This window comes from Ambystoma mexicanum, chromosome 7p (genome assembly GCF_040938575.1).
Source record: "Ambystoma mexicanum isolate Mex_15411 chromosome 7p, UKY_AmexF1_1, whole genome shotgun sequence".
Lineage (NCBI taxonomy): Eukaryota > Metazoa > Chordata > Amphibia > Caudata > Ambystomatidae > Ambystoma > Ambystoma mexicanum.
The window spans coordinates 596,650,077-596,670,693 of NC_090939.1; the positions used below are offsets into that span (position 1 = coordinate 596,650,077).

At 43.3% G+C, this 20,617-nt stretch overlaps 1 protein-coding gene across 2 annotated transcripts in view; it reads right to left on the minus strand.

Annotated features, from left to right (window-relative positions):
* Nucleotides 1-20,617, minus strand: part of OCA2 (OCA2 melanosomal transmembrane protein) — a 1,377,074-nt gene that overhangs the window by 526,837 nt on the left and 829,620 nt on the right. For both annotated transcript variants that reach the window (XM_069636602.1, XM_069636601.1), the window contains one exon: nt 6,981-7,113. In XM_069636602.1, coding sequence (XP_069492703.1) covers nt 6,981-7,113 — 133 coding nt within the window. The remainder of the gene's footprint in view (nt 1-6,980; nt 7,114-20,617) is intronic.

Sequence of the window (20,617 nt, forward strand, 5' to 3'; positions counted from 1 at the left end):
AGGATTCAGCCTTAAATTCACTTCTAATGACAATTAAAATAATGTGTTGATTCCTCTTCCAGTTCAATTTATAATCTCATGCTTGTATGACACCATCACATCAAGATGTTTTTGTGCTCCAATAAAAGCTTCTAACTTGTAATTTCCCTATATTTCAACAGGAAACAATGAGTAATTTCCAAAAGCATTGCCCATTGTCCTGATGTAAAAACTGTTTGCTCATATCACCATATGCTTGCAACACAACGTGTCACTTTTTACCTTTTCTTATTAGCCATCATATGTTGATGGTACAATTTGATAGGCACACAGCAGAATTAATTTCCCTATATTATTGAGCTGTTTTTCTGAGTTGTTTTATTTAAAATTGAGACTGAAGTATTCAGTTTTGAGTAACCATAGATATTAGAAGATCCCATTTTAGAATAGTCATTTACATTAGGGAATATATGTGTGAATTAAATTACAAACATTAGCGAGACAACAGCAAGTAGGCTGTACTTCCCTTTCTATACACAGGCTGCCTGTATTTCATTTCTTACTTTATTATTCTAAATAAAACTGAATATTCAGTCAAAAAACAGTCTGTGATTACTTAGAGCAAATTTGGCGGGGAGGTGGGTATTTTCGTGATGGGGGGATATTTCGTTGTAAAATGAATCACTAGGAAAGTAAACATTTTCCAATAACGTTATTGCAATGAGGAGGAGTTCGGAATAAGCAGAGAAGAGGGGGTGGACTGCAGAATATCCAGGCAGAATCGAAGAAGCAGCACGGCAGCTGGTGCAGAGCCATGAGGGACCCTGGGGACTGCCACCTAATTCCAAGATGCCCATCCACATGCTTATTTTATTTATTTGTACCGCACCGTAAACCCGCAAACACAATAGAAAAGAACAGGACTTATTAATATCAGTATATATCAAGAGGCTGTGTCATCCCTGACTATGAACCAGCAACTTAGTTAAAGAGAATAGTTTTTAGCGAGGACCTAAAGGTTTTCACGATGCGGTTCAACCTGAGTGTGCTAGGGAGAGAGTTCCATGTCAGTGCAGCTTGGTTGGGGAAGGCCTTCCCTAGACCACACACCCTATGAATCTGTCTTTGTTAATTGTTCTTGAATCTGCTGAACGAGCACGCAAGTGGGTAGGTATTGAGTGATGAGGCTCTTCAGGTACACTGGTGCCTTTCCGTATAAAAAATTGCGCACTAATGTTGCTCCTTTAAAGTGAATACGGGCCGAAATAAGGAGCCAGTGTAGTGATTTTCTCCCAGATGAAACGTGATCCTCTTTGGGGATGCCCTTGATGATACGAACTGCATCATTTTGGATGATTTTGAGCCGATGCAGACACTTTTTACTGGCCCCCATCAGCAGTGAGTTACAGAAGTTGAGGCAGGAGAGAATGATGGCCCGACCGATTGAGGCACAGTTGTCTTCTGAAATAAAGGGCTTAATATTCTGAAATAAAGGGCTTACTCTTTCTGAGAAGTCTTGGGTAGTGATTGCAATTTTTAGAGATTTAACTGGTCTTGGTCTCAGAACCGAGTGTCGAGTTTAGGAGTCTTAACTTTTTCTGCTATTGCTATAGGACACTCCTCGATACTTAAATGCAAGTATTCTTTCCCCAACTTAGCTCTAGCCCCAGGGCTGCCAAACAGTAGGAGTTCCGTTTTTGCTACATTCACACAGTCAATTTTCTGCCATCCACTGTTCGATGAGTTCATAGATGGCATTCAGAGTCTTGGTGTCCTTTTCATCTCCAGTGATTTCCAAAATCAGCAGAGTGTCATCAGCGTAATTCGTAAAAAAGACCCCGTAAGTCTCTAACAGGTGGTAGAGTGGTCTGATGTATAGATTAAAAAGTGTGGGTGAAATACAAACACCTTGGGGGACTCTGCAGGAGATGGGGGCAGGTTTAGAGGAGGCACCTTCCCAGCAGACGGATGATAGTCTGCCCACCAGGAAAGATTTAACCCAACTAGAGACTGGTGGGGAACAGTTCCCTATGCCTGAGAGGGTGTGGATCAACCAGTCATGTTCAAGCAAATCACAAGCCGCAGACAAGTCGGGAAAGACCAGGAGGCAGATTTTCCCTTCATCCACCATCTCAAGCAAATTAGTCTGCAGGTAAAGGAATGTGGTCTCCGTACTATGATCTGCTCTGAAAGCCGATTGTTTCCTGTGGAAGATTGAGGCTGATTCAAATTGAGCTTGAAGTTGGTTAGTGGCCACTTTGTCCAATACCTTCAGCAGGAAGTTACTGTTAGTAATTGGTCTAACATCTTTTGCATCTTTTGGGTCAAGGCCTGCCTTCTTCAGCAATGGAGTAACAGAAACAGCTTTAATTGTCTCTGGGATTTCACTGTAGTTGAAAGACGCATTTACCAGTCTAGAGAGAAAAGGCACAAAAATCCCCCTGTTGTCCAGAATTAATTTTACTGGGATGATGTTTTCTCTGCACGAGGTCTGGTGCATCGAGGACAGGGTGGAATTTATCTCCAAATTGGTTACATGTCTGAACATGAAGTGAGGTAAGTCTTCATGTTGCTTGTGCATAGGCGCAGGCAGGTCTTGATTGGTTGTGCTATTTGCCAAGTCTTTCTGAATTTTGTTACAAGCTATAGTCATTTTATTAGCAAATGCTAGCTGAATGTTGTCACAATCTTCGTTTGTTGGGTGAACAGGGTGTGCTATAGCTGTCGGTTTTTCTAGGAGTTTCAGAATCTCAAAGAGTTTCTTCGAATTGTTTTTTGCCCCAGCAATTTCTGCATTGAAGAAGTTCTTCTTGGCAGCTAAGATTTTTGATTTATATGATGTGCAAGGGACTTCCAGTTATTTGTACCACTTCTTTTAAGTTTCTTTAAGATTGAGAGGTCAGGTGTAAACCATGTCTTATGGTTGGAACACTCTTGTACAGATTTCTTAGTCATGCAAGCAACTTCGTCCAGTTGTGTGTTTTGTAAGGAACTCTTGGTGATATGATATGATATTTTATTTATATCGCGCTCATACACATGCAACAGTAAAGACGGACACAAGTGATCACAGTTTCCGGGTGTTGATTGAACCTGATAATGGGTGAGAAAAACGCCCAAGCTAAACCTAAAGATAAGATGGGAGCAAGCTACTAACATCAAAAAATAATAAGGCAGTCCTAGTAGCCTCTTGTCATATAAAAAGGGCCTATACTAAGTTACAAAAAGAGTGTGGGATAATGTTCACTGGAAAAGAAAGAAGTGTTCTAAAAATGATATGGCAGGGTCTCTTTTCCACATGTTATTAGCAAAGGATAAGGTGGGACTCCAGAGCAGAGCACACCCCTGGGCCTCTCGAGCACGAGGCTCACAATTCCACTTCAACGATACCAGAACCTTCAGGGGCCAAGTCTCTTTTCTCAAAGTCTCTTGCCTTAGAAGGCCTGCTGGTTCCAAACAACAAACAAACACAAGTTCCTTCTGTGTTCTTGCACCTGGGCAATTGCTCTTCACCCCTAGGATGCCCCACCGCCGGGCTCGGATCCTCCTTGCAAAGTGGGCCTCCCTCTGTTGGGTTCACTATTACCTGTCAAATACAGCTCATAACATTCAGAAGTCTGTATGAGTAGGAGTTAATGTCTTTTTAAACAAACACCACTGTGGACAACCCACGGGTTCACTTTCATTGACACAATGTTCCCGGGGTGTATTACTCTTCACCCCAACTCGCAAGCATCCCTCATCCGGGCTCACGTTTGCCAAAAATTACAATTTACTCTGCTTTATCTCAATGTGGGATTCACTATCAGTAGCTTTCCCCTTGGCATCCCTCCATCTGGTTCACATAGCCATCTTTCACACAGTTCATGATTTGTGAAATTTCACCAGAAAGCGTGGGTTCCCTTCTCCTAGCTTTCTTTCGGCATCACTCCATCGGGTTCACACTTGCCTTATTTCACAGTTCAAAATCTTATCAGAAAGTGGGGTTCGCTTCCCCTAGCTTTCTCTCAGCCATGGATCAGAGACTTTCGATTGTACAAAGGATTTGATGTGAGCTTTGTAGAACCACTCTGACATCTCATGTCACCCTTACCTAGGGCCTTCTGGTACTTGTAGTTTTCAACACAAAATGGACCAGCGAGAGTCCTTCGAATGAGCACTACTGCGGCGCCTGACCACTCTACTGCTGGCCCTTCACTGGGCTTTCACAAAAGTTCCAACACACAACTTCTTTGTTCCACTTTCCTGCGTTCATCTAATGTTGCCACTTGCAACCATGGGCCCAACACATGGTTTTCTATCAGCTTCCTCTGAATCATCACTGACTGTGTTGAACCCATTGGCTTGTTTTGACTCTGGAGTCAAGGATGGTATCACTGTAGCCAGCATGCCTCCCTGCCTGTGCTATCAATGCGGGAGGACCACGTGCACCGTTTGCATCTGTTACTCCACAGGCAACCTGTTACTCCCGGTCTTATAATTTCCCTCTCTGCGGCTTTGCGGGTCTGAGATCAAAAGGGCAAGGGCAGTTCCCCCATTGTCGCCCTTCCAGGTCTTGCCGCCTTTCTCTTATTTTGAATTGCCGGTTTGATATAGCTGTGTTCTTGTGCATTTCGGCCTTGCTCTCGTAGTGTGCTCTCATACTCTGTCTTTTATCCCTGTGGGAAGGTAAAGCGCCAAACACAAGAGGTGATGGCTGGAAGGTTTAGAATCAATCCTAACCACTGGCATTGCTCTGAGCAACCATCGAGACTATTGTTCTTTGCCTGCCAAGCCATTACAGAAGGGAAAAGACCATATGCAAATAAGTCGTGGTCCCACCCCAAAAGGGGCAGTCCAGACCGAACTGCTAAGTCACATCCCTTCTGCACGAGACCAGTGGCAGTACCTGACTGATTTGCATAAGGCTAGACCCCTTTTGCAATAGCGCAAATGGGCTAAAAATCTGTGGTGTGGAAGGTTGCCCAGAGCAATGCCAGTGGTACAGATACATTCAAAACATTCCACTCATCACTTTTGTGGTTATAGAAGGTATTGGGACATGTCAGGTAAATTGCTCCGGTGTTAGTCCGTTGTCTGTTATGGTGTAAGAAAGTGTTTGTGTCAGAAAAATGGGGGCTTCTAAATGTCCTACAGGGTAGGATGGGGAAAAGGTGTTTCATGGAATTATACCCCTCGTATTAGGGGTTTTGGTAAACTCAGAAGTGTGAGGTTTGTTGGGTTGGTGAAGCAAATGAGAATAATTGGGATTTTTTGCGTGAAATGAACAGAGGGGATTGTGGGAAAGGTAGTGTTTTGTCAAGGCAGACTGGGAGTTCGGGAAATAATAAAAGGGACGTGGAGAAGAATGATTGGGAGCATTTGGGTAGACAACAGGAAAACAGGGATTCTGGGAGATGTGGTTTCCAAAAGCAGCAGAATTTGGGTTTCTAGAGGAGGTACCAGATGTAGAAAGGTCGTTGGATACATGTAAGGGAGATTCTTTGGGTGGAACAGTGGTAGAAATATAACAACCTGCAAAGGCCTTCGCCCCTGGTATAATACTGAGCTTCACCTCCGGTATTCCCCTCCCCCTGACCCAGAGTATAACCCCCGGCTCCCCTACCCAGGTGATCCTCCCTCGCTTCTCTCTTAGGGTTAGGATCTGAGAGAGTCAGCCCATCCCTGGCCACCTGAATAAGGGATTCTCTAGGCCTACTTTGGAAAATACCCTCAGGGTTCTCACATACCCTTCCCCTATGCTGGGTGGACTGCAGTGTTTCACCTGAAGTTTCCATTGTGGAGCACCCAGGCTGCTGGTCTAAGCACTCCGGCACATAACTGGGACTGTTACTGCTGAAACCTTCAACCCTTTCTTGGTTAATCAAGACTTGCGGAGGAGAAGGTTTCAAGAGTTCTCTTACTTCTCTTTCTCCATCTTCCTTTCCCTTTCTTGAGCTGCCATCAACTCCTCCTCTATATTTTCAGGGCAAATCTCCAAAATGTGCCCCCACTCTCCACAATATAAGCATTGTTCTAATGGACAGTTTTCCAAGCCCTCCAAAGATGTATTGGATATAGATCCTTTTCCTTTACTATCCTTATTCAGGGGGCTACAAAACAATTCTGGGTCATGATGGTTCTCTAGTTCTTGTTCCTCCTTGTCCATATAGGGGTCTCCTAGTATCCTCCCATTTGAGTTTTGTATCTCCTCTCTCGCTTGCTCGTCCCCTATTTGTCCCTATGAATAATAAGGATGGGTTTCTAGGATTTAATTTTCTGTAGAAGGGGTCTCTAGGTCTCCTCTTGAGGTCTTATTAAATAATATTTTCCCCGAGGTCTTACATAGTAGTTTCTCTTTGTTTTCCAATAGGTTTCATATACCAGGATCCCTACTCTAGTCTCCCCGAACGATTTTTACGGGGTTTGAGGAAATGTTCAGAAAAGCAAAGGTTAATTGACTTAGGCAGAAGAAAAAGAGGTTGCATTTTGACTTTAGCCTCCTTACAGAGTAAAATATAAAAAGACAAACCTTAATCTTTACCCATTTAACCTAAAACGTGCAATTCTTGCCAGATCACTTAACTTCATGAGTCTGTTCCAATAGCTGGCAAAAACGGATAGGTGGTATGAACAGATTTAGCGTTAGAATTAAGCACTACATTAAAACAATACAAGATTCAGATTGAACCTGTTCTAAAATTCTGATTGCACAGTGAATTAAAGAATGAATGAGTAAACGGATTGTCCTATATATTAAACAGCAACAAGCCTGCTGTTCCTCAGAGCCCAAAACAGGGGCCTGGCGTGTTGCAGACAAGTTTCACCCAACCCTGATTTAATAACTAGAGTTTACGCAAGCTGCCCCTCTTACATTGGAGTCATGGGCAAGCATGGAGAAACCAGAGATCATTAGCAATAACCCTGCGGTCTGTGCAGTAGTTTTGCGCAGCTTCCATGTCATCATGCCTGGTGTCAGGGTCTTTCCCACTACAGTGGACATCAGGTGTTCTTTTACTCACCAACAATTTCAATGGGTTCCTTGTTGTACAGTTTTTTGTTCCAATACAGGAGGCGTAGAAAGGGAATGGAGACCAGAAGAACAAGGCAGATGCCGATGAACATGTGACCCGTAAACTCAGCAAAATCCAATCCCTAAGAAGAAAATGCAAAAATAAACGCAACGAGTTATTTTCTTCCCTTGCTAATTTGCATCACTTCAGAAAGCTTGCGTGTTGCTGGGGACCTATTTCTTTAAAGACAAACGGATAATTTCTTTGAAAGCAAAGTGAATGCATGTAATTACTCCAAATGTGCTGAGGAAGCAGATTCCAGCTGTAATCATTACTACTATATTCATAATGAATGCCTAATAAGTGCAACAATTAATGATTACAAACAGTAAAGTCAAAGCAATGTGAATGGCACGGTCTCGTAAACACAGTGTTGGTGTTTATGCAGAAGTTGCATCAAGAGAGCCCCCACCAGGGGCGTTGCTGGGGGAGGGGTTAAGGGGGGCTATAGCCCCTGATCTTTTGGTTGTAGCCCTGGATAGAATCTCAGGAGCTACAGCTAAAAGGCTAGCTAGCCCCCTGACCCAACTGTTCCGACAACAGCGTAGCCCCGGGTCTTTTCCAGACCTAGCAACTCCCCTGGCCCCCACCCCACTCACTCTCCCCTTACTTGTGAAACATGGATTTAGTTCAGAGTGGAGAGCGAGTGCTTTTCACCTTGGTGATGGTCTTTGGACTGCCATCATCGGCTGGAGTGCGTGCTGGAGGACACAGAAGGTCTTCAGACCTCGTTTGGGAATCGGGAACGCGGCTCAGGATATCACAAACTAAGAAACGTCATTCATCCAACTTCAACTGCTTCAAGTAAACCAGCATTCACTCGAAATTAGCAGGTTCCAGAATTCCTTCAATTACCTTAATCGTGAACAAGGAGTCAAATGTCTGAGACCCTGCAAGGGTGGGCCACTTAAGTGGTATTCTCCTGCAAGAGCTTAAAACGCATCCCTTTTGCCCTTTGGAAGGAAACAGGTTTTCTAGTCCCAGAATTAGCACAGACGAACAACCGTGCATCAAACAGAAAAAACAAATTGTACAAGCAGGCAAACCTTACACTAAAAATAGGACCAAAAAAAATACAATTTCTATCATGAACGGGAAGGACCACAGACGAGATGTTCACACCGCCGGATAAGATGGGGCTGTCCTGGGCGAAGGCGGTGGTGTAGGCCATGCATGGGGCAAAAGGGGTGGAGTAGAAAAAAAGGGAAGCGAGTGTGGGCGCATTTTAATGTGTGTTTAAATTCACCCGCTGGACCAGAGCTGTGAATCCTGCCACGACTTTGCACAGTGCGCTTCTTTCCCTACATACAGAAGCCTCGAGACCCTGGCGATTTAACCAAGATCTTCAGGATATAAAGCGAGAATTCATATCAAATATTAGGAGACTAAATAAACGTAACCAGGCTAAATTAGGAAGGAACTGATTTGGAAAGAAAAACAGAAGTATAAATATAAAGTTAAGTCACTCACCTTCACATGCATCAGCAGGAAGGGGAAGCAATGTTGAGGTGCATTCGACAAAAGTCTGACGTGAATTATTGGAAATTAGTCAATTGCTGGAGGAGTCACCCAAGTTTCCCGTGGCCATGCGCGAGAAGGGCATCCAGTCCTGTTATTGCTCTGAATTCTGAGGATTGTAGTTTTCCTAAATTTCAAATCGGAAATAAAAAGCTACACGGTCCAAAATCCAAAGGGAAAAAACGAGGACTGGACGGCCTTGGGAAACTTGAGAGGTCTGGTAGTAAACTGTGTGGGCCTGCTTCACTTTGCTTTATATTCCTATGTATCAATACCCCATGATCTTTTTTTCTTGCTCAGAGTGGCTTGCACCGCTCTCCCTACTTTGCCAATAACATTTAAAAAGTACCCATTAGTGTATCCTTTTAATTCATGTTTGGCCACATTTTCACAGTGCCAGTCTGTTTTTGTTAATCGAGTGACATGTTCTTGTTTAAATTTTTCTGGGAGTAAAGAAATGTTTATAGAACTGTTTTTGGACATGCCTTTTGGTTTGGTATTAACTCTAAGGATTGGAAGCGTGTGCTCCTGAGTGAGATATGACAAGTATATCTTGCCTACAACCGACACCATCAATACAGACGAGATGGAGGTATACTATTCACTTTCTCCCCGTTTCACCTTTTAGGGCTTAAACACCTCTTACCAGAATATCGGGCATAGCACAGAGAAGACCTTTCTCCCACTTTTTACTTTTGGCCAGGATAGGATTGCACTACGACCTTTCACTTCTAGCTAGGCTAGGAGTCAAGAGGATTGGTGTAGTCCAAAAAATGACATGAGCCCCCTTGGTAAAAAGAAAAACTTTTCTGCAACTGGAAAATGATGCACTAGCGAAATATAAGAAACCAAAGAGCAAGATCTTTGAGGACACTAAAGCAAATGCCAATATAGTGCCTTCTTGGCTGAGTGACTGCCAACCTAGCTGTACAGATGACGGGAAAGGACTAGTCAGTAGTAGCCCACCACTATGGGTGGGGGGTGCCTCTCCCGCCAGATCACCTCAGTGGCAGACAGCACAATCCGCATGTGCTTTATGTTCATGGGGCACTGCGCTGCCTATCTCTTAGCAAGTGTGCATCCCTCCCTGCACATTTTCTTTTCATTGTGGGCTCCCTAACAAACTTAGCTTACAATAATGGGAGACTGGGCCCACCGACTCATTAGTTTGCGCTACCAGTATACAAAATACCACCAAATACAAAATACTACCATAGACGCGCTGCCTGACAGGAGAGGAGTCCTCTCCAGTTAGTCAACGTGTTCAAGTTGTGGCTCTCCGTAGTGTGAACATGCTGACTGACAGGAGAGGGTACCTCTCCTGTCAGGCAGCGTGTCAATGTCCTAGTGGGCCATCCGGCCCTTCCCATTGCTGCACGGGCATGTATGGAGGGTGCATTGCAGTAAGTGTGTTTTTAGTGTAATCTGTATGTATGCATGTATGTAAGTATGTATATATGTTGGCGTATTTGCGGATAGGTCAGCCCTGGCCATTAAACCGGCTTGATTAGGACTGCTAGTTGACCGTGGTCTTGGGGGGTGGAGGTGGGAAGGGCGAAATTGTGGATGTGTGTTACATACGCAGCATACGATAAAGTTTATGGTTTGTTAATTTGTTGAAAACCAATAAAGAAAGTTTTTTTTTAAAAAAGATGTTGGCGTATTTGTCTATAGGAATGCGTTCATGCAAGGAGTTGTATGAATTATGTATGACTGCTCTGATGGAAGTGTTGTGAATGTCAGCCCCCACCCCTAAACTTAGCGACCCTGCCCAGCGGGGTCCCTAAATTGAGGGGTGGGGACATTATGGCATTGTTTTTGTTGCTTTATCCTTGATGCACAGTACCAGGCATCAAGGGTAAAGCAAAATGTGATAAGTGAAGGGTATAACATGGCTAGACTGATATTCATTGAATGTATGTCATTCTAACCACGTGACAAAACGTCACTTATCATTTGCTTTACCCCTAACACACTGTACTCTATATTAAGGGTAAAGCAAAAACATAAGGGTCATTACCTGGCTACTCTGGCCTACATTGAATGTAGGCCATACTAGCCAAGTAATAACACGTATGATGGCTTTACACCCTTGACGCCAAGTAAAAAGTGTCATGGCACATTAAGTATATGCAGACAGGCACGAGTACTGTCAATATGCATATATTTTAAGGTGGTATGCCATTACTGGGCATCAATTGGAAAGCAAAGGTAAGTGTTATTAAATGGCTAGCTTGGTGTATGGTGTCAGTGTGCATTAAGTTTCTTACTGAGGCATGGCATTTGTTATATTTTACTTAGCATCAAGGATATACCAACAGTAAAATGGTACTACATCGCTAGACTTGCTTACATTGGTGGCTCCTTCCTACCCAGATATTATTTGTGTGGCATGACATTTTTGTACTTTGCATCAAGGTTAAAAGCAAACATACGTGTGATTGTGTGCTCCACTATCCTCTCTTGGTATAGCCAATCTGGATATACTTTCTTTCTGTGGCATGTGTGAGGGCATCATGAAGCAAGACACAGACAACAGATTCAGAGTGCATATACAAATGGTTTATACATTTTTTTTACTCTTTTCATTGAATTTATTCAACCAACATAACAATCCCCAAAATTCGCCCCCACCCTTGCTTGGTGCTGCCTTGACTCTTCCGTTGTTTCCTGCCAACTCGTAGTGTCTCTTTGGGGTCATTCCAGTTTGAGAAGCCCAAGGCGTTGCAGGCACCATCCGATCCTAAAATCGTCTTTTAGAAAGGAGAGAACCTCGCCCCATTCACCCGCAAAGTTCTGTATAGCATTGTTCATAGCGTACGTGGCCCACTCCATTGCAACCAACTCCCACACTTTGCGCAACCAGTCCTGGAACGTCGGTACGTTTGGACTTTTCCATCTCTGGGCAATGAGCGACACTGCAAAAATAGTCCCATTTTGGTTGGAAATCGCCCAGGCGCTAGAACAAGCGTTTGGGTCTGGAGGTAGCGTGCCCCCGGAGTGGACCTTGCTGGGCGCGCGATCAAAAGAAACGATAGGCGAACCCAAGGGTAGGGAAAAGGCGGGGGTGTTACTCACATGGTTTAAAAATTTAAATGTCAGGATGGTTAAGGCGTAACTTGCCCTAAACTAAGGTGGGATTTCCCTACCTAAAGAAACTAAGGAAAGTCTGAGTGAGAAAATTCCACTTAAAAGTCTGTGTCCAAAACCTAATCTTGCCCTCACAACTAAAGCTAAACAATGTTTAGGGATGTCATTAATATAAGAAATAGTGTTCCAAATGCATTCCTGCGCTTCTTCCAGCTCCTGGCTTACTCTTCAGCTCTCCTTCCCCAAAACAACTTCACAAAGTCACAGGGTTCCTTTCTTTTTTTAAATTATTTTTTATTCTGTTTCCCCTACATATGACCTTTCACAGTTATTCATCCAAAAAATATCAAACATATAGAAAGAAACTCAAATTACATTAGAAGACAATTCATCTTAAACTTCATAAAACAGTCAAACAAAAATGAAAAGAAAAAAGTAAGCAAAGAAAAGAAAAAGGGAGAAAGTAAACATCTTTAATTTCTCAATTTGTCAACCTATCCAAACTCACATTGTTCAAGATTGCAATTTTACAAAGTCCAATTCATTAAATAGTCTTAAGCGTGCAAAGTACCTTATCCTTAAGTCATTTGGCGCTCTGCATCCAATCAAGAGATGTTTCAAATATTGAGTCACCCCACACCCTACAAAGATCACAATATCCCTCCTGTGCCATTTCTTTTTTCTGGATTATCTGGACTTCTTTGGTTAAAATTAAGTTTAGACAGACTCTCCAGAGTTCCGACCTCCACCTTGCATTTTGAAAATGCCATAGGCAAGATAGTACAATACCTCTTGGTTTATCAAAAATAGTGAAAACCCTAAAAGACTCAATTTAACTGAAGTTGCTTTTTGATAGGATCCAGTCCATTCTAATAAGTGCCCATTTGAACTTCATAGGATTTTCCCATAGGTCTTTTTCTTTCAGATTGGTCACAGTCCATAAGTATTTTTATTAAGTCTTGTTTCAATATATTGAGATAATCACAGGAGCGTTGATTCAAATAAACTCCTATGTCAACATAAAGGGAGTTCTTCCAAGGCAAAGGATTCTGAAGGGGCCCCTGAGGGACCCTCAAATGTGGGAACAAGGCAAAGTCACCACACACGAATAGATACGCCAAACACGAGGTTCCGTTCCCAAAATCTAGGGTTTATTGTAATACAAAATAGTCCCAATTGGCCAAGTGGTCTCACGCCCCGCAATGTATGTCTAAACAGACCTCAGGGAACGCAAGCAAACGAGTGACGTACATCAGTTACATATATACAAAAGGAGCACCTTATAATCAGCAATGACACATTTGATGCCGCCCCCAATTCATTTCCCTTTGAATTAGAGGCGATGATTGACCAGTGTGACAAATATGACACCTTAGACCACCATATTTAATAATCTGCAGTTTTACAGACATTCTTTGTTTGCGAGAACACAGCGTTTCTGTTTTTCATGAGCAAGCTGCGCGTGGGAGACTGGCACCGATCCAGGCCTCACTATCTCTTAGTTTTGATTCTCGCTCTAGAGGTCAGCCCGCTCTCCGGGGCCTCACAGGGCTCAGAAAGGGGGGCCATAAAGAAGAGCATAATTCAACTTTTTAAATGCTAGTTTCGTACATTGCTATTCTTTCAGGAGACTCGCTGGCATTCATGTACTGATTAAATGCCTTGCTCCCTGTCTTCAAGGATATATGACGGAGGGAATCAGGCATTTCTGCCTGGCTCTCCAGTGTAATGTTTCAACATGTTTTCGTAGCCTTGGACCATTGAAGCGAAATAATATCTACAGCAAAGCAGTTTTACATGAGGCAAAGAGGCAATGTTAAATAGAACAGAGAGAAAACAAAATGGCGATTCTAATCATCTTAAAATGGTCGCACTCTAGCTGGGCCAATAGCTACGTAATAACTAATGAGCATGTATTCTTAACATTTTAAATGAGGCGGTTGTTCCTCGGCCAACCAATTATCATACATTTTCCTCCACCAAGGGATGTCTAGATTTTCTGGACTGACAATTCTCTTCCCCAAGTTCAAGACAGTTCCACAAAGCCTCAGCGGTTCCTTTCCCCAAATTCAGCCTGCCAATTTGTACTTAATCTCAATCTTTCAATGTTCCAATACAGCTCCAGACCAACTTTATACTCCTTCTGGTTTCTGAACAGTTCAATCAGATTGCATTCCACTGTTTCACTTCAGCAACCTCCTTGGCTTTCACAATTGGGGTTTCCTCGGTCTATGCAGTTGTCGGACCACATGGTCTACCCATTACAGGTCACGCAACCAGGAACCCTAGGCTCTCTAGTCCACATAGGTTCTTCTGTATCTGTACCTGTGTGATGGTTCACACTCACTTAGCATTTCCTTGTCAGCCTTTTGGTTTTGCCACAATTTGTTCCTTCATTTTCCAGACTCTTGGCTTTGCCACAATTTCGCATATATTTCACTTTGTGGTGTTTTTGTTCCTTCACCACCCTACTTCATACTTTCTTGCAATCTTCCATACTTGCTTTCCACTGTATTTCATACGGCTCATGCTTTGCTTTCAATAAGCGATACATGAATTTCACAAAAACTTATCGGGTCTTAGCTCTTCCTTTCTCTATACCCGGTCCCTGGCATCCCCTCCGGGCAGCTGTGCTTTCAGCTTCTGCTCCGCCATCACGCTTTCCTCTAACCGCAAGCCCTACTCACACTTCACCTTCTCTCAGTTGCCGGCAGCACTGCTATCTCCCTGCAGGCGCGGTCAGTGACGCTGTTCCAGCCTCACTACCAAAACGACATTGGGTAGAATATACACCAGAGACTGCAACTTTTGACAATGCAGTCCAGTTATGTATGCTTTCGCCAAACCTCAGCTAGGCCTCCCTTTTAAAACTCATTGCTTCCTGGAAGAACAACGTACAAACAGACTGATACAGAGGTTTTGTTTTGTCCCTACTTCCTTAGGGGAGCCACCCCCTTTGAGGCAAGAGAGGTGAGCTTATTAAGCAAAACCCTCCCTAGGGGTTTGGGAAAGGGGACCTCACTGGGAGTGACTCCCCACAAGGGAATCCCTTTCCAGTAAGAAACTCCCTACAACTGGGACTTTGTCTGCATATATGGGAATACCAGAAGTGGATCAGAGTGTCAGAAAATGTAGAAAATGCATTTGAAAAGTTGCCTCAAGGCAATGCTGGCCACCCAATGTGCTTCACATTTAAAACACTCCTTTTGCATCAGCTAACAAGAATAAGAAGACTTACCCCTTCAATGGAGGAAGATAAGTGATACTCAGCGGCGAGCCTCCGACGTACCAGCATCATTTCTAGGCAGAGCCAAATTGCTGAGCGGCAGAGCGAAGGGTCCGGAAAGAGGTCCAGAGAGAGAGACCAGGAGAGGAATGGGGAGAGAAGCCTAAAAGAACGAGAGACGAGCTGACAAGGCATAGGGCTGTGCAGAGACAGCGAGGTTGAGCAGAGCCGATCCAGAGAGTAGGCGTGACCATACAGAGGACGTGGTGGGCTTGGAGCCCAGAAAACTATGCCAAACCTGGTGAGCAAGAGAGGAATGAATCCACCACTTGCACTACAAAAAACCAGACAGAGAGAGCAACACAGCAGTGAAACACTGTCGCTTGGTCTCAGTAAAGGACACCCAGGAGCTGGGAAGACAGGAATACATAACCTCAGGGGTTACAGGAGCCCTATAAAGTTGAGCCTTGAAATCAGCCAAACAACTCAAAGTCACACATAAAAACCAAGAGAAAGATGTATAAGGGGGGATATACATACCCCTATGAAACAAGTGAGAAACTGAGAACAAGAGAACCAAGGGGGCAAGGAGGGCCCTTTAAAACAAATAAGGAATCATCCCAAGGAGGAACCATAATCCAACAGGAGTGGAATCTTGTGGGGAAAGACCCGTGTAGTTGGTGGAGGACGAAGAAATATCCCTTCACCTACAATCCAAGGCATACATTCGTTTTCAAAAATTGATTGGCAGTGTTTGCTAATTAAATTTTTTCTTTTTACTCAAACAGAGCCATTTGATTAGCAATGTTGTACTGATATTGTAAATGTCACCAGAAGTTATTTGTACCCAAGACATGAAATGAGCAACAATAAAGCAGTTTTGTGTACCTCTGAAATAAGACATTAGTGAGAGGAGTCAGGCCTTGCAAATTATTTAACCCTCAGCTAAACCTGCAGGTTGGGTAACTTAGTTTACCTATTCAGCCTAAGAGAAATGCACTCACCCATAGCACTGGAGGACAACACATTTAAAATGTGATTTCTGTAAAATGGTGCATATCACTACAAACTCACTTTATGTTTGGCACATTGCTGCCTCCCAGAGGCAAGCCATGCACAGTGAAACCTTTATTTGACATTTGCTGCAACCAAAGTAAATGTAAAATACAAGTTTCAAACATCTCTTGCAAATTCTCCTCGCCCTTCATAAATTCTACTCGACTATGCAAGTGGGCAAAAAGTCTTTGGGAGCCATAGATGAGTGTTTGTAAAATGTAAAAGGTTGGCTTCATGAATGGACACAAATACATATATATATGATTAAAAAAAGCTCTGGAAACAGTTTGGCTAGCTGTCTCCTGCAGCTCTGGAGACTATTGCAGGGTTTGGATTTGCAGTAGATCTGTAGATGTACAGACTGGATGGAACTATTGATCAATACTTTGCGTAAGCATCTAGTTGCTTTGTGTTATCATCATGTAAGAGGAAAGAAAGAGACTAAGCAGAGTGGATTAAGTAGCAGGCAGAGAACCAGTCAAACCAGATGGAATATGGTAGACTGTGGTTATCTCGCTTTCAGGGTACCTGGTATAAAGCAACAAGGTGATAATATAGAATGTCACACAGTATAGGTTCGCTCATGGGTTGAGCACCAGTTGCAAGATGTATGCAACCTGCAGGTTAGAGAAGTAGGTTTGCTATCAAAAGCATTTTATCATGTGATCATGTACATTTTCAAAAGTGTTCACTTGTCAATATGATGCACCTTCACTAAAGAAAATGAAATATTATTGACACTATGAAATTTAGATATACTAATCTAAACTTTAAAGCATGGAGATGATGCACGGTTTTACAGTATCAATACTGTAATTATGCAGTATGTAACAACTTACATTTTAGGAATGGAAGTGTATTTTTAAAATATATACATTTGACACATATTGGTCTTTGCCAGACTGACTATAGAAAGCTTATTACAAGTATTATCCCAATTACTTCTGGTTTGCAATTATTAGAAGATGAAAAATAAATTCTTGCCTAGCACCCCCACACATGCCTTTGGCACTTAAGAGTGGAGGAGATGATTACTGCTGCACTTTCTCTCCATTAGCACTCGAAGTAGTGAAAAGAGGGTGAAGAGAGCACTGAGAGCAAGAGAGGGATATAGAGCGAGCTGTGCTTTAAATAGTTAACTCCTATGCAAGTGTCCAATTGATTAGCAAACATACAGAACTGCAAAGCAAATTGCTATGCAACACTGCTTATGTTCTGCCTTGCAATCACTGAGAGAATTGACTTATAAACAAAAACCACATAGACCTTACTTGTTTCTAGCCACACACTCACAGGATTCTTCCTCTTTCATTCGTTTACCGAAGAAAACACGGCCACTGCATTGGTTAGCTTGTTACCTTTTTTTATTTTCATCTAATGAAGGCAGTGAATGGGAAACGCATAGTGATGAAATAAATTGTGGACTAGAAAAGTCTGTATATATTGTAAAAATACACAATGAAAAGTTTGACTCAGATGAAGCCTGTGAGAGGGAGAAGCACGTCCGTTTTTTAAGTGCTTGCCAAAATTGTATGCTGAATTAAGGGTTAAACTGAAAAAGAAACCCAACTGCTGTTTATGGTGTTGCTGAGAATTGAAATTGTCAAAAGCATTGCCATAAGGAGTGCAGTTCAGTAAAAATATGGGGAGACCCAGAAGCATGGAAATATATATATAACAAAACAAAATACTGGAAAGCAACAGGACTGCACTCCACGGTCTGCAGATGCTACAAAAGAAATTAAACTTCATTGAATAAGTGACACCGAAGAACAAGTTACTTACCCGTGGTAATATTCGTTCGACTGGATGTTCCTCCCACGTATTCCTCATCTTTGATATTCAAGTGTGCTTGCAGCTTGCTTCGGAATTTTCTTTCATAGGGTCGAGCATTGTGCAGCGTCAAGTCTTGGTCCTCGATGGCTTCCATAACGTCCCTTTTGACATTGATGCTGGTATATGAAGAACACGCATTGGCTGTTCTCAGTTCTTAGTTTTTTTTCCCCTCCTTTAATTTGCACGCTCTGTCATAGGAAGAGACAATCTTGACGTGAGAAAGGAAGGCGTAAAACATGGAATTCTAGGCAAGCAAGAGGGGATGGATGATCCAGCAATGAGGAATATGTGGGAGGAACATCCAGTCGAAAGAATGTTACCACAGGTAAGTAACTTGTTCTTTGAATGGATTGTGTCCTCCCACATATTCCTCAGGAAAGTTGGGGGTAATGTCCCTGGCCTTGGGCGGCTGCCTCCCATGTGGGTTGACCATCCCCAAGTGCAGCCTCAGTCCCAGTGAGCCGCAGCAGGATCCCCCTTCCGTCCAGGAAGTAAATTCTGTAATGCATCCTAGCCAGACCTCCAGGCTGGTTGAGGGTGATGTCCCTGGCCTTGGGCACCTGTCTCCCATGCGAGTCCAGCAGCGGTTCCAGGAAGCCCCGGCAGGGTCCCTGACCTTTCCTGGGGGGAGAAGCTGTAACACAGCCCAGTCAGAGCTCTTGTCCACAAGAGCAAAATCCTGCAAAATCTGCTCCGTCGAAAGACTTGGGGTTACCAGTGGTTTAGCATTTTCCCTTTGTGCCCAGGTAGGTGCACCCACATGTGAGGTACCCTTTTTATCGGGACACCTGTGGGAACATGGGAAGGGAGGATATGTGTTGTTGGCGGTGCGTTTCGGTGGGTGGGCGGAGGGAAAGGTCTGAAAATTGAGGTTTTTCACCACATTTCTGACTTTGCCGGAGATTGTGGGTAATACATTCTCAGGCGATTTGCGCAAGTCAGACCTCTGTGGATTCCCACGCGTGTCTTATTTTCCAAAATGCAGGGGGTTGCCTGTTTTCCTTGGTGGCTTCGACACCCTTGGCCCAAATCTGTAGGTTGCCCACAAGAGCAAAATCCTGCAGAATCTGCTCTGCCAAAACACTTGGGGTTACCAGTGGTTTAGCCTTTTTCCCTTTGAGCCCAGGTAGGTGCACCCACACATGTGAGGTACTGTTTTAATCAGGAAACCTGTGGGAATGCAGGAAGGTAGAACATTTGTTGTGTTTGCATGGTTTTAAAATAAACGTTTTCGGACATTTGCTGCTGCACTTGCTTACACAACCCTTTCGTTTATCAAATGTGACCTACATTTAGTCACTGCTTTAGGCACTATACACTTTTGTAACCTGCACAAGTCACCTACCCTTCAAAAGGTCTGCCTGTGCTCTTTCAAAAAATGTATGCGTGCCCTCCCTCACCACATTTGTTTTCCTTACTTACACATGCTAAATATGTCTGTTTAGGACGCAAGCATAAAAAAAACTGTGTACCATGGCTTAGTTTTGGGCTTCTGGTATTGCTTGTTTTGTGAAACATCACGAACAATGTCTGATTTCCTAACTGGAAGAGTTGGGGGAATGTAGCGGGCATTGCTTTTCTCAAAATTCACAGAAGCCATGTCCACCACAAACCTTTTTCTCTTTCCATTTTTCAAATTTTTCCCCAAACTATGGAATTTTTCCCTACATGGTTGTTGCCTGACCAGTCAAAACACCCTTTCCTAAACTTGAAATTTTGGCTACTTTTCAGAAATGTATGCCCAAAACAGCTGGTAACCATATAAAAATATGTTATTTTTGATTTCCACTCAACCTGTTCTTTAAAGCCTGGAAAATCGCGAATTCAGCACAGCAAACCATTTGTTCCTAGCTCTTACAAGGGAAAAACCACAGGCTTCTTCTCTTTGTACATCATTTTATTGGCATTTTCTGAAGAAGAAAAAATATGTTCTCCCTTTTTGGTTATTTTCTCTCACCCCCTACAGCAAACTAGGATTCCCTACATGTGGGAACAAAAGGGGCCAAATTTGGCCAAGAGATCTCATGTAACAAAAAAGTTACAAGGGATTGAATGGCGACATACCGAAATCACCAAAAAAGGCTTAGGCACTGGGGGGGGGGCCCTTGGCAGTTAAGAGGTTAAAGGACACAAATGTAAGGGCTCAAACGGGGCTCCCATTAGCCATCTTAGACCTGGGTGTAAATCCCATGATGGTATAATGAAGGGAATAGGCAGAAACAAGTTTGTTAAGCTCTTATGAAATGGTATCACAATTGGCACTTTGAAATCCAATCCCTCATCGGGAGATCTCTTAAAGATAGATAGTGCTGCTAAGTAACTCTTCACCATGGCCACTTGCAATTCAGGATGAGATAGATGGAGCAAGAAAAAAGAACATGGGGTAGCTTACATGTGAAAGGGTCTATTTTATTTTCCCTGCACCAGCTGCAAAATCTATTCCAATGGCAGGGGCACGGGGATTTGGTTGCTGGTCTCCTAATGAAAGCAACACTTCCATTAATTCTTCTGGAGGATCCCAATCCTTATATCTCACACTTTCAGACACCAGGAGTGAAGACAGAGAGTCCTGGTCTCTGGGTGAAGAATGCAACCTCTCTCTTGTGAGAGTAAGTCCTCTCTTTAGGAAAGACAAATTGGAGGGCAGATGGCCATTTCCAGAAGGTCTGGGTACCACACTCTCCTGGCCCAATCCGGATCAATGAGGATCATGGTTTTCCCAAACCTCCTCAACCTCCTGATGACATGAGGAATGACGGGGACTGGCAGAAAACGCATAACAGAAGTGGAAACTCCTAGTCCACCAAGAACATGGCCCCTAGTGCTCCTCTTTGGGGAAGTTCCCTAGAGCATAACAGCT